Source organism: Fusarium verticillioides, chromosome 11 (assembly GCF_000149555.1).
Source record: "Fusarium verticillioides 7600 chromosome 11, whole genome shotgun sequence".
Lineage (NCBI taxonomy): Eukaryota > Fungi > Ascomycota > Sordariomycetes > Hypocreales > Nectriaceae > Fusarium > Fusarium verticillioides.
This window is the reverse complement of record NC_031685.1, coordinates 80,975-94,372: the sequence shown is the minus strand read 5'-3', so window position 1 is coordinate 94,372 and position 13,398 is coordinate 80,975. Positions and strand designations below refer to the sequence as shown.

The 13,398-nt window shown below is 49.4% G+C and overlaps 6 protein-coding genes and 1 non-coding gene across 7 annotated transcripts; 4 read left to right on the top strand and 3 right to left on the bottom strand.

Moving 5' to 3' along the window:
* Nucleotides 1–284: 284 nt before the first annotated feature.
* FVEG_12847 (hypothetical protein) lies at nucleotides 285–1,232 on the top strand (the record flags this gene model as incomplete). Its single annotated transcript, XM_018902220.1, has 1 exon — nucleotides 285–1,232. One exon carries the CDS (start codon nucleotides 285–287, stop codon nucleotides 1,230–1,232), a length of 948 nt encoding a protein of 315 aa, XP_018760894.1.
* Nucleotides 1,233–1,481: 249 nt separating this feature from the next.
* On the top strand, nucleotides 1,482–1,578 carry FVEG_17372. Its single transcript has one exon. It is a non-coding gene; the product is annotated as a tRNA-Ala (tRNA).
* Nucleotides 1,579–3,165: 1,587 nt separating this feature from the next.
* On the top strand, nucleotides 3,166–5,436 carry FVEG_12846 (hypothetical protein). Its single transcript, XM_018902219.1, has one exon. The coding sequence runs from the start codon at nucleotides 3,522–3,524 to the stop codon at nucleotides 5,139–5,141; it is 1,620 nt and encodes a 539-aa protein (XP_018760893.1). The 5' UTR covers nucleotides 3,166–3,521; the 3' UTR covers nucleotides 5,142–5,436.
* A 421-nt stretch (nucleotides 5,437–5,857) lies between these two features.
* On the bottom strand, nucleotides 5,858–8,119 carry FVEG_12845 (hypothetical protein). Its single transcript, XM_018902218.1, has 10 exons — nucleotides 7,946–8,119; nucleotides 7,820–7,896; nucleotides 7,542–7,766; nucleotides 6,978–7,488; nucleotides 6,893–6,922; nucleotides 6,792–6,845; nucleotides 6,610–6,738; nucleotides 6,448–6,565; nucleotides 6,190–6,398; nucleotides 5,858–6,133 (listed from the first exon to the last, which is right to left on the bottom strand). The coding sequence occupies exons 1-10, from the start codon at nucleotides 8,045–8,047 to the stop codon at nucleotides 5,996–5,998; spliced, it is 1,593 nt and encodes a 530-aa protein (XP_018760892.1). The 5' UTR covers nucleotides 8,048–8,119; the 3' UTR covers nucleotides 5,858–5,995.
* A 214-nt stretch (nucleotides 8,120–8,333) lies between these two features.
* On the bottom strand, nucleotides 8,334–10,684 carry FVEG_12844 (hypothetical protein). The gene is made up of 5 exons (XM_018902217.1): nucleotides 10,436–10,684; nucleotides 9,828–10,389; nucleotides 9,065–9,779; nucleotides 8,829–9,017; nucleotides 8,334–8,777 (listed from the first exon to the last, which is right to left on the bottom strand). Exons 1-5 carry the CDS (start codon nucleotides 10,630–10,632, stop codon nucleotides 8,620–8,622), a joined length of 1,821 nt encoding a protein of 606 aa, XP_018760891.1. The 5' UTR covers nucleotides 10,633–10,684; the 3' UTR covers nucleotides 8,334–8,619.
* A 98-nt stretch (nucleotides 10,685–10,782) lies between these two features.
* Nucleotides 10,783–12,795, top strand: FVEG_12843 (hypothetical protein). The gene has a single exon (XM_018902216.1). It carries the CDS (start codon nucleotides 10,918–10,920, stop codon nucleotides 12,610–12,612), a length of 1,695 nt encoding a protein of 564 aa, XP_018760890.1. The 5' UTR covers nucleotides 10,783–10,917; the 3' UTR covers nucleotides 12,613–12,795.
* On the bottom strand, nucleotides 12,776–13,369 carry FVEG_17371 (cyanamide hydratase; the record flags this gene model as incomplete). Its single annotated transcript, XM_018906622.1, has 2 exons — nucleotides 12,776–13,290; nucleotides 13,351–13,369. 2 exons carry the CDS (start codon nucleotides 13,367–13,369, stop codon nucleotides 12,776–12,778), a joined length of 534 nt encoding a protein of 177 aa, XP_018760889.1.
* Between the last annotated feature and the right edge of the window lie 29 nt (nucleotides 13,370–13,398).

The window sequence follows — 13,398 nt, the reverse complement described above, 5'->3', positions numbered from 1 at the left end:
GATTGCGAGCGTTAGCGAGGCTTTCATTTTTGCAGATTATGCTTCAGCACCTCTAATCTTCTATCCATCCATCCCACGTGCATCACTGATGACATTCAGTGGAAGAATAAGGTTATGGACGCGTAATACTTCAATTACTTTGAGTTTGTCTTTTACTTGGAACCGATTTTGAGTTTATGCTCCGCGGACCCCGCTTTGGTTCTATGAGGCTGTGATGTTGCCATTTCCGAAGCGGCGTTATCATTTCATCTTTATGCAGATCAACACAAGCCCCAAGGTTAACCATGCGCATCGAAAAGTATCCTTTATCTCCGCCAACTTTGGAGGAATTGGCGGATAAACTTCAAGCCCCCTTGGCAGCCAATTATGAGCACTCCACAGTGAGTGTCGTGCCCTGCCCGGATCTTCGGCAAGCGCCCTATCATCTAGCTACTCAGGGGTTATCAGGGGACGAGAAGATAGCAGATGTAGGAGGTCAACCGAATTTATTCCCGCGCCCCAAGATGGATTGTGTTTGGTCCATGGCTGAGCTTGCGGAGGCTATGGACATGGATCCCGCGAAGGGGGGATTACTCGGTGCTGGAGCTGGCCCGCATCCTGTCGTCGGGCAGAACTGTGAGCTTGCGCCAAATATTGGCTGGCAAGGCAGCTTTGAGAGTGTCAAGAATGAGAGTCGTTATGCAAAGATCGACAAGGAGACAAGCGCTGTCCATGTCGAGAAGAGTCCTTCTTTGGACTGCGCCTTGATGATCAACTTATTCGGCTCCTCAGGCAATCCGGGACCAGTGATCAAGATTACAGCTCGGAAGAGAACAGGCTCTGAGAGAAGTTTTGCAGAGTGTATCCGAAAAGGTCTCCATCAAGCATACAGCGATTCGCAGACCGTCAGTCTCGGTGGACTCTTCTTGGTCAAGAACGGCAAGGCAAAATACCATATCATGCCTGACTTCCCAGCCGAGAAAGACTTGCCATTTAACCATCGTAAAGATGTGGATAATTGGTTGACCTTCCACAACTTTGACGCACCAATGCTTTGTTTATCGGTTTTGCATTCAGCTGATCCTGGAGGAAAGATGGGCTTACGGATTGAGCATACGCATTGCTACGCTGCAGACGGGAAAAATGCTGGAGGTCATTATCATTATGATTTGGACGATACGGAGGATGATATTGAGTATGAGGCGTATTTCAATACTGCCAAAATGATATATCGACTGGACAGACCAAACTGATCTGGCGAGCTTACCCTGGACTTGTCAGGAACTTTGTACTCTAGCGCCCTGTCCTCCCAAGGGATCTCGGGAAATGTTAGCAAATTGTGAAGAAGATTATATAAGAGACATTGAATTAAATTCTTCTCGTTGCGCTTGCTTATGGAAGCCAAATGACATAGAATCACTGTGAAAAACGGCGCGCAGCGCATAAACAATCTTCATGTTCTGGAATTGTCCAACTCCTCTCATCCAATCATAAGTCGTTGCGGGCGAATGGTTTAGTGGTATAATACTCCCTTAGCATGTTTTCTCTTAAGAGACGTCCTTCTGGGAGTGGTCCAGGGTTCGATTCCCTGTTCGTCCAAGATAGGTGGTTTAAATCCACCATTATCCGCTTCCTTTTTCCCCAGTCATCTTTTTACCCTTCATCCTCACTATCAAATGTCATGAGCTGATGGGATGATCTGATCATGGATCAGTTACAATTCAGTTGAATTCTTTTGTCCGGGTGCTGCAAGCGAGTCCTTCCCCAGATTGGGTACCTTGTCGTTGAATGGCACGTTTTGAACTCGTGATGCTCGTATACGAACTGCTGACAGTTTAGTCAGAACACCACGGAAACAATCCGTGCTTTCTCGTATCCTGCCTTATGAGACTGCAAGTCACAAATGCTAAGTGGAATAAAAATAAAAATAAAAATAAAAATAAAGCTCACCCTGGCCCCAGTCTCGTTCTTTTTTGCCAAGACCCTAAGCAAAACCTTCAGAAAGCTTGCAGCCGCAACGGGATAGCCGATGCGGCTTGCAAGATACTAGCGCTGACTTTATCGTGTTCGAAATGTCCGGTTGCGACGTTGACAGGTGCTGCAAGAGGAGATACCCGGTCTGTCAGATCTCAAGAGCAACGTTGCAGAATGTTGGATGTTGAAGCTGCATCATCGAAGGCTGAGTATGATTCTTCAGAGATAAGGGTCTTCAAGAAGCGGCTGTCATTCTGTATTGGGTATTAGCCGAAGCCATCGTCAATAGTCAACGGTGGCTAGCGCTCAAGTGGCACGATCAAGTCCGTATTTGAAAGTGACGGAACCAACGACGTTGCCAACGTTGCAGCTATTTTAAGTCATCAATTCGTGAGACTGGAGGCGTTTGCCAGCGGCTGAGATAAAAATCGAAGCATTGGATGCACGTCATTGAGCCAGCAGAATGTACGGCGTGTTATTTCCACATATTGTACATCTCCAATACGGCGCAAGCCAGCAGGATACAGGCGCAAATGTTTTGTCCGATCCATCGTTCACGTCCATGTCACAAATCGTGTGTTGCCAAGAAAAATAGGCGCATTGCATCGCTTCGATATCACATTACTCACAGAAACTCCGCCCCTGTCCAATCTATTACCTCTGCCTGGTTTCAAGGATACGTCTCACCAGCCGTATTGTGCGACATCTTGTTCCACGCAATCAAAGCAAACGGGGCTTATTCTACTCCTTACAGGCTTACAGCAGCAGTAGGTATGACAAGAATTCCGAGTTTCCCACGGCAAGTCGGCAGTTTATAATTGATTGCATGGGGGGTCCCCGCGGATCGCCGTGCCGAAAAGAAAGTGATGTCAATAAAGAGCTTGCGCGGCTTGACTCGTTGAGTGGAGCTGGAATTCGATAGAGGCCATGCTCAGCTGCGTGCCAAACCTTTTTTGTGGCGTCTGGGAATGTTTCTGGCACGTTGCAATGGCGTTATTCCACTGGACGCGCTTCTATTTTGAGCACCGCACAGTGAAGCTGGGCTTGCATTCCAGCGGCTAGTTGCCGTTTTACCAACCGCCACTGATGAACGCAAGGATAATTAATGCTGTCGCAGTTGTTTTACGGTATGAATCATGTTTCAGATTAAACAGAGTGCGAGATAGGGAGGCTAAGGAGGAGGGGTTTCACTTTTTTACGGCAGATCCAGTAGCAGGGCCGAGAACTGCGGAGACCCGGTTAGATCGGATGGTACAGGGCACTTAGGCCTGCAGGGCACTCACTACAAGGGATACAGGGATACAGGGAGAGGGCAGAACTGACAGTGCTTGGCGAAAGCTTGAGTCTTTGACCACGCGGCGTCTAAACAACCTTGACCCAGAACCTTGACCTCCACTATAACCTTGACCTTGGTTTGGTGGGTGTTATGACGAAACGGAATACGATGTGGGTTCGTATGACCCAGTCCAACAGTCCCTCTCGTATATCATTCAAGCTTTGGCCGCTTAACTTTCTCCTTCATCTCAACACCACAGCACTGCACTGCACTACGGCTTCATGATATCACCATGCGGTCTCACAACCACTTGCTGCGCGGCGTGCTAACGTTCGTGGCCATCTTGACCTTCTGCATTATTCTCACAACAATATTTCACATCAAAATATCAGACGGTCTCTCACTCACACCAGTCCAAGAACGGCCTTTCTTTTACGAGGAGCAACCCCCACCTGAAGAATCCAACCGCTCCAAGCCCCCACAGAAGACATCACCAAAGGAGCCTTTCCATCGACGACCCCAACACAAAGACGACGACGATAAGAAGAAGGATCAATCGAATACTCAAGATGACTACTACGATCTCCGCCTCGACCGTGGCGACGACGCTGAGGATAAACCATATGTCGACTATCATCTCTTGACCAGTCTACGGAACAACATGGGCTTTTATAACAAGATCGATGCGAGAAAGACTGGCCACAAGCTTTTCAATCCAACGATACTCGAACTGCCTCGTGATGCTAATACCACTCACGACTTTCTCGTCATCGCGCGCACGACACATGTCGCAAAGGAAATCAACGGCAAGAAGTACAAGATCGCTCGTCAAGTCGCCACCTTTGCGAACCTCACCACCAATTACCTTGGCCGACCGGTCATCAGAACCGGTGAATGGTCTACAATGCTGCTGGAAGACTTCGGTGGACCGGAACATCACTGCAAGAGACAGCCCGACATGGATAAGTACGTCGGCCCAGAAGACATGAAGCTATTCTGGACTCGCGCCGGCGAGCCTCTTCTCATTTTCACTCACCAAGTCAACGATGAGACAATGTGCCAAGGCCAGTTCCTCATTGACGTGCGCGCCGCCCTCCCTGAGCTGGAACAAGCCCTCGGTCCCAACTTTGCAGCCCGCCTACCCTCAATCCGCTTCGCCGAACCAACACTCCTCGCTCGCGAACCAGCACCAGGCGAAGAAAATCACCCTCGATACCAGCGCGAGAAGAACTGGGCGCTAGCTCAATCCCCCTTTAGTCCAGACTCCGAGCTTTTGATGATGGTTGAGCCGGGACAATTATTCCGTTGGAAATCCGCCGAGGAGCCCGTTGAGCCCATCGTCGCTGCTGACGACCAGGAATCGGCTGTTGAAGAACCATACCCGCCAACTGCAAAGCCGGGGAAGACCTGGCACGGAAAGAAGAGAAAGACATGTATCCACGATGTCATGCTCGACGATAGCCACGTCCACCAGAGCTCGCCTATGCTGAGTGTCACAATGTGCAACCGCGGAGCATGCGAACCCGATGAGCAAAACACCGTTCTCATGGGCATCGTGCAGCGCCGACAAGACTTCCCGGGCGCTTCGTTTACGTGGTATGACCGCCGGATAGCAGTGTACGAATCAGCAGCGCCATACCGCATGATCAGCGTCGGCAAGAAGCTCACGTACCACGGAGAATCGGACCTCAGCTATTCCTGGACAGGCTCCATGTCGTACTACACAAACCAGACCGAGTTCCCACCGTCGAACCACGGATATCTCGACGACGAGGTATGGCTGGGCTTTGGCGTCAAGGATGCAGCCGCTGGGTGGCTGGACGTCCGGGCCAAGGATCTCATTGCAGATCATTACATGTGTCAGGGGGCATCGGTGGAATACAAGTATTATAGACAGGGTATTTCGGCATAGCGCGGTGTGTATTTTTGGGTTGGCGTTAGGGGAGGGGACTAGACTACAGATACTGCTTCTCTTTGTTCTTTTGACCAGAGATAATTCGATACCAAATTTTATTATTGTGATAATCATGAATATTCTGTGTCGGTTGTTTGATGTTTGTCAGACTATTGATTGACAGATTTTGTTAGTGTCGGTCAATTGCCGAAACAGGTTTAGGCATAAGGGGTAAACGAAGCGGTAGTTGATGCAATACGAGAATTTCAAATGGAGACAGCCCAAAGAATGATATGATGTGTTTGCGCCTAACGAAAATAGCAGTCAATAGTCGCTATCGAACCAGTCAGGCGTTGACCGTCAGTTCAATCAAATGTGAAGGGGCTGGTCCAGATCTGTCATATCACATCGCAACAACTGACAACAGGACTACGGTGCAGTCACGTCACAAAGAATCATCCATTTAGTGAACCTAAAACCTGGTATAAACTGGAGCACGATTATACTTCTCGAACCTGATTGAATGCGTTAGTGAGTTCTGCCGCTGATCCGGCATCTCGGCCAAATATGGAGAAAAGACCTGAGATCGACCCACGGATACACGGCAAAATGTCGTCGCGTCTTCATCAAAGACATCGGCTAAAACGGCTCGGGCCAACCAACAGACAGATGTTTCAGAACACGAGAAGCGCATCAATTTCGTCTCGCGTATATATTACAAGGGAGAAGGAAATGATAGGATTTCGTTGCGCTTTTTTGTTACGAATGAACGATGCAGGGGTTGCAAGCTGAACATTTTATTGAAACCAACAGAGTTTATATCACATTCCAGTCCTCAAACTCTATTCTCTCGCTACTTTTCAGAGATGTAATTAGGACTTGCCGGGGGCTTGGATGTCTTCCACGTCTTCGTCATCGATTCGTTTTGCGCGACGTGCTGCGATGCCGACATCCTCGACATTGGAAAAGTCCGCGACACCAAAAACTTCATCCATACGTTCCAGTGAGATCTGTGAATCACTCGAGTCAGAATCTGGGTGAGTATATGCAGGGAGGAGGAACTTACGCCCTTGGTCTCTGGAATCCAGTATGCAGCAATCGCCATGAATAGGTTGAACGACCCAAAGATGAAGTACGCTCTCCATGGATCGTGTAGAAGCATGACTGGCGTTGACTTTGATACTGCAAGGTTATGCACCCAGTGAGTAAATGAAGCGAGGGCAACGTTGTATGCACGGAGTCGATTCGTTGGAATTTCAGAGACATAGATCCATGCTATGAGAATTAGTACAATGGTCGGAGCACCAGAGCCGGAGGAACTCACAAACAGGGCCCCAACTCATGTTGAAAGCCGCAGCAAAGATGTATATCATAGCCAGAGCAGCGATACCCGCGGGAGGAGGATGATCCCCCTCTCCAGGCTCAGGGCCGAAGCGGAGATACTAGCAACGTCAGCGGAAGTCAAGAGGTGGAACGAATTCCATACAAAGCCGACAAAGAACATGCAGAACGCTTGGATTGCACCGCCGAACATGAATGACTTGCGACGGCCGAGGGAATCGGCGAGGAAGAAGATGAAGATCAAGCATGTGACGACTTTGACGACGCCGTAGATCTTCATATTTGGTGTCAGTAAGTGACGAGGGAGAAAGCGGTAAAAATTCTTACTCCTTGTGCGAACAGTGCTGTTGTTGTACTGCTAAGACCCAATCCACTGAAGATCTATCATCCATTAGTGCAAACCTCGGGAGCCTTGAAAGTCGACTTACTGTAGGTGCGTAATAGTTGATAGCACCAGTCTACACTTCGTCAGCAAACATTCGTCCAGATCAAGTAGCTGTAGGAGCAACTCACGCCAGTCCACTGCCCAAGGGTAACAATAGCCACCGTCAAAAGCGCTCTCTTCCTATTCCAAGACAAAGTCCAGCACTCCTTCTGAATCGCCCAAAACCCCGTATCCTGCATGATCTCTCTCTCCTGATCAATCTGCGTCTTCAGCTCCAACAGTTCCTGCTGAATATACGCATGGTCCACCGGCAATTTCCTCACATCTGACAACACAGCTCCAGCCTTCTCCCACTGATCTCGCGAAGCTAGCCAACGTGGTGATTCAGGGCAGAAGAGCATGCTGAAGAAGAGTAATGCTGGACAGATGGATTGGCATCCTAGTGGGACCATCCATGTTGCTTTGCCGGGGAGATGCAGAAGGGAGCCGTAGTTGATGAAATATGCTGTCATGCCGCCGAGGACGAGGAGGAGTTGGAAGAAGCCTACGAGAAAACCGCGGATGGCACGTGGGGAGTTTTCAGAGACGTATGTTGGCGCGAGCATTGTTCCTGCGCCGAGACCGAGGCCTTCGACGAATCTGAAGCCATTAATATCTACTTGTGGTACAGGGGTTGATATCATGGAACTTACCGTCCAATGTAAAAGACTGAGAGGTGACCGTAAGAGAAGGCTTGCATGATACCACCGACGAAACCCGTCACCGCAACAAGAAGCAGCGCTGGTTTTCGACCCTTGCGATCAGCGAATGGACTGGACAGGAGAGCTCCAGCGATTGCACCAGCTTGCATTGTCGTGACGAGGTTTCCTGCTAGATCAGCTGCGTCTTCTTTTGGCCGAGTGTCAAGACCAAACTCCCTGTGCAGCCTGCGTCAGTAGGGGTCCCATTACAAGGCAGCTTTGAAACAAACCGTTTGAAGTCTGGCATAGCCAGCACGCCACCAATGATACCAGCATCAACTCCAAACAGCGCTCCAGCAAAACACGCCTATAAATGTTAGTCCACTATCCCCGGATTATGGCCACGGGCATCCTACCGAAGCTGTCAGAGCAATGACACGCCAGTTGTAAATTTCAGGTGGATCAACGCGAATAGCATCATTGCGCACAATGCGCCGAAACATGCCATGTATCGTCATATTCACTCACTTCTTCTTGGATAAAAGATCAAAGAAGGATTGACGATAGGAATTAAGCTTACGAGAGCAACCATGGTTTTAAGTAGTGGAGACAATAAAGGTCCAACACCCTCTTTCGCGGGAAGGCAAACAAACATAATGCGGGGTGTAGATCATGTCCTGGGGTAGAACTTGTTGCGGGGAGTGTCGGGCGCGTGATTCGATGATGGGCTTGGCGGATGAGGCGGGGAGTCTCGGGAGGAAGGGTCAGTAATGTATATGAAAGCAGATATTGCAGAATAGAGGAATATTGTACGCTGTTTGCTTGGTTTATTGAGGTCATTGGTTGGAGTATGCATTATCTCGGAGCTGTTTGCGTTGGGGGCTGAAACGGAGGCTGCCTATTGCGGTCGCAATACGACAAGTCACCATGCATAATGTAACCTCTCTCGTATATTCGTTCAATTCAGTATCTCGGCAACAGAATCTCATTGCAAAATGCAGTTGATTGTGCATTAAGGGTATCACAAATCACATTCAATACCCCCACTATCGTACCAAATCTCGCTGTTTGGTATCCCGACAACGCAGCATCACTGATGCTGACTATCCCAGAGCGAATCCGGATTCTCCCAAATCTGCTCCAGTTCGGATCTTAATGAAGGTGTAGGCCAACCACATCTTTTCTGGCATGTATCCAGCATTTCTACTACGCAGTCTCGTTCTCGGGGATTCTGCATGAACATTCCAGCTGCACACGCTGTCAGTTACTACAAGTCCAACCATTGCATCGGGGACCTACCAATGAAGAGACATTGTGAGGACAGCATGCTTGATGCATCCTCTGTAAGTGTCATGCCAATGCCACAGACCATTTTTATATTCTCTTGGATCTCCTTCTGGCGCTTGAGAAGGCCTTGGATGCCGTCTAAATGGGGTTCATGTGCTGTAATGAGAATGCGGGAGCAATGATGAAGCTGCACTGCGAGTCCTGCCTCAGTTAACACCCGACCCGACTTCACAATTGAGGCTGCTTACCGAAGCATTGAGGATGTATCAAATGTGGCTGAAACACTTCACTCTCCCGATTTCCCATGGTCGGCAACGCTGAGAATTCAACTGTCAAATGAGACCGCCACTCATCCAACATCTTCCTCAGCGCCTTGGCCCAGCCAATCCTCCCCGTCAACCCTTCTACCTCAGCAGATGAATCAACGGCGCAAAAGTTGATTACTTGCGCCATTATCCATACCGCACGAGAAGCTAACTCATGACTGTCTAGATCCGTATATCCCTTCTTTGGCATCCATGTGCTATATGTTCTCCTCTTCTCTCGAAAAGCAACCCAGATATCTTGTCGTAGCCAAGCCCACCACGTCGTACTTTCAAGACTCGATGTCTCAACCTCAATCTGGCGCGATCTCAAGATCCAAAAGACTCCTTGGAGATGTTGCTGCCAATCCTTGCGCGACCCTCGTAGCATCTCATACGTTGAGACCATAAGCGTCGTAGCCATGAGTTGCTGACTATTCTGATACGTCGAATAACGCATCGCTTTCTGAACGTAGTGTAATGTTTGGTAGTAGTACTGTAGAGCGGTATTTTGAGACGGGCGATGATTGGAAGGGATGGTTTCGTCGAGAGATTGGTGATAGCATGATAATGCGAGGATGGCGTTGAGAAGACCTGCGTTGCGGACTGCTAGATGGGGAACTCGGGTAGAAAATGTCCGAGCTGGGTCGAACAAGTCAAGCTGAAAAAGGATCAGTATGCATGTTCATGCAGAATGTGATCGACGTACCCATGAACATATGCGGTGCAGAAAGTTCTGAAACAAGGTCTGTTCTCGATCGAGGAGTGATATGCTCTCCGAGGCCTGCCATAAGCTTTCTTCAGAACTATTTGTTGCATGATTGTTGACTGCGTTCCGGGTTGGCGGTTGAGTATCGATAATCCTTGTTGCTTTCTGCAATGGCGTGATGTCGTTGTCTGCTTGACCATCTGGTGATGTGTCGAGTAGCTCACCGTCAAGACCCAGCGGTGCATCAGTGTTTGGCAAAGCTTCGTTTAATGCATCGTTTGTAAGGATGCCGAACCATCGAACTGCAGCGACGCTGGCTGATGCTGCCGGGGTTGTCGAGTTGGAGTCAGATTGTGCTCCAGACCAGTCATAGCAAGGCAGCTGTTGTGTCTGAAGATTCGCATCCCAGTTCAAACCCTCGCCGACATGAACATTCTGAGCAGCACCCAGACCGGCATGAGACTGTGACGCAGCAATCGATCGCACAGTCTGCGTCAATTCATCTTGCGAAGTGATGATCTGTCCCAACTGTCTCAGAATCTCAAGACTCGCAGGGTCAAATCTACCTCATCCATCAGAATATGTCTTGCAAGCAGTGGTAAACTCACGTAGAATGGTCTTTCTCAGTATTATCATACGAACACGAGATATTCAACGACGCACAGAATCCACATGTCGGCTGCACGTTGTCGCACTTTGTCTTACGCGCTCTGCACACATGACACGCCTTGAGACTTCTCTTCCTGGGATATCGCGGATCAGACGCGGGTTGACGCGGTCGCTTGCGTGCATTGTCCTCCGACATTGTAAGGATGTAAGGATCGGGGAGATGTGAGATTACTTCCCGACGAGTTGAGGGGGCAATGTCTTGGCGGTGTTGGTCATGAGCATGGGATATGCACGTGCTGTGCAACCCCTCACGGGGAGTCTCGGGTATGGGAAGTGAAACGCAGATCTGGGGAGATCAGCGCGAGAAGGATTCTGTGAGACGAATTAAAACAAGTCGGTTCCCATGTTTGCTCGATATTTGCTTTTGCAAGTCTCAGGTCGTCATTTATTGAGTTGATGGTCAACTTACCAGCCACCTAAGATGGGCGAACTCTCGGAACCTCCCAATGGCCATGTCAAAAGCAGCATCTCGTGGCAGACAGCTCATTTAGAAACCCGACCAAAACATTTCTCAACAGATATCCTTATCGCAGGCGGTGGCTTGGGCGGTGTCGCAGCAGCACTCGGAGCTCTCCGTCGAGGCCGCCATGTCTTTCTCACCGAAGAATATGACTGGCTAGGCGGCCAATTGACAAGTCAAGCTGTGCCTCCTGATGAACATACCTGGGTTGAGCAATTCGGTATCACACGGTCTTATCGAGCACTTCGTGATGGCATAAGACAGTACTATCGCGATAATTATCCCTTGACAGAAGAGGCCAGACGGAGGGCGCAGTTGAATCCTGGGGCGGGACATGTCAGCAAGCTTTGTCACGAGCCGAGAGTCGCAGTGGCTGTCATCGAAGCCATGCTCATGCCGTTCATCGGCAGTGGACTTCTCACTGTTAAAAAACGTGTCAAAGCTGTTTCTTGTGAGATGGTTGAACAAGTTGTGAGATCTGTCGAGTTTCGAAACCTCGATGGTGGAGGGACTTTCGCTGTTGAGGCAAAGTACGTGATTGATGCTACTGAGTTGGGAGATTTGCTACCTATCACCGAAACGCCGTATGTGACGGGTTTTGAGTCTCGGAAGGATACAGGAGAACCTAGTGCGCCGGAGGAAGCACAGCCCCAAAACTCTCAAGCTGTATCGATTTGTTTCGCCGTGGATCACATCGAGGGCGAAGACCATACAATTCCCAAACCTGAGAGATACGACCACTGGAGGAGCTGCCATCCCGACTTCTGGGGTGCACCGCTACTTGGTCTCAAGGCCCCGCATCCCCGAACGCTTGAGATAGTCGAGCGAGAATTCACACCAAATCCCAACGATGACCCAGCTTCCGTGGTCTCAGACCAGAGAAAGTCAGGAGGAGACATGAATCTGTGGACGTTTCGACGCATTGCAGCTAAAAACAACTTCATCCCTGGGGCATATCGCTCGGATATTTGCCTTGTCAACTGGCCCATGATCGACTACTTCGAAAAGGCCATCATTGACGTCCCAGATAATGAGCTGCAAGAGCGTCTTGCCGAGGCTGCATCTCTATCGTACAGTATGCTGTACTACCTCCAAACAGACTGTCCTCGAGCCGATGGAAAGGGTACAGGATATCCCGGCCTGCGATTGAGAGGTGATGTAACGGGTACAGAGCATGGTCTTGCCATGGCCCCTTATATCCGCGAATCCAGACGCATCAAAGCTGTGACCACCATCGTGGAGCAAGATCTCTCTCTCGACGTTCGCGGTTCAAAAGGTTCAGTGCACTATCCCGATAGTGTCGGCGTCGGAATGTATCGTATCGATCTCCATCCATCCACCGGCGGTGATAACTACATCGATGTAGCCTGCTGTCCTTTCGAGATCCCACTTGGTGCTTTGATACCGGTTGAGAGACCGAACTTTCTCGCAGCGTCGAAGAATATTGGAACTACGCATATCACGAATGGATGCTACCGGTTACATCCTGTGGAGTGGAACATTGGAGAGGCGGCGGGGTTGTTGGCAGCGCATTGCTTGGATAAGGAGTTATCACCGCATGAAGTGCAGGGCAAGAAGGAGCTGTTTAAAGACTTTCAAGATATGATCATCAAAGAGGGAGTTGAGACAGAGTGGCCTGATGTATCTGGATACTGATCGGGGTTCGCAGAGACGTTATGGGAGGTAATGCTGGGTTACAGGATATAAGAGTCTCATACTAAGATGTAGATGATGGAATGAAAGACTAGTAAACTGTGACTATAAACTGCTCACATGACATAGCATAAAGGTCAATTCTATAGCAGCAGGCACTCGAATCTCACTCATATGGCTTCTGCAGCTGATTACCCTCCACCTGCTCCGCAAACTGAGGAATGTGAGTAGTATGGCACCAAGGCTTCAAGCTCTCCTCCTTTCGAATAGTAGCCGCAAAGCACCCCAGCCATCCCTCACGTGGGAAGGCATTATTGACTTCCGCGCGCGTCTTCTCATGAATTATCTTTCCGAAGTCCTTGACATTTGGATGGTCACCCACGTTATCATAGATCGTAGCGAGTTGGATGAGTTGCCCGAGAAAAGTGATATTTCCCTCAGTGCCGAGGTCCTGATGACGGATTATAGTCTCGCAAACCGCTTCGGCCTGGTCTTTGGTAGAGCCGGTTTCTTGAAGGAGATTGAGAGCTTGGAAACCACATTGAAACTCGAAAGAGAGGCGGGTTGAAGACATGTTGTCGTCGGTGGTGCCGATATCATGGAGGAGGCAAGTCAGTGCCAGGGTTGAGGGAGAGAGAGCATCAGCATGCTTTGGGAACTGCTGTCGGAGAATGACAGTAGCTGGCAGCAAGACCCATTAGTACACAAAACTCAATTCAACCGAGGATGCCATTGACTTACACCAGTAGTAAACTCTCATGGAATGGCTATAAGTCTGCTTCAACAACT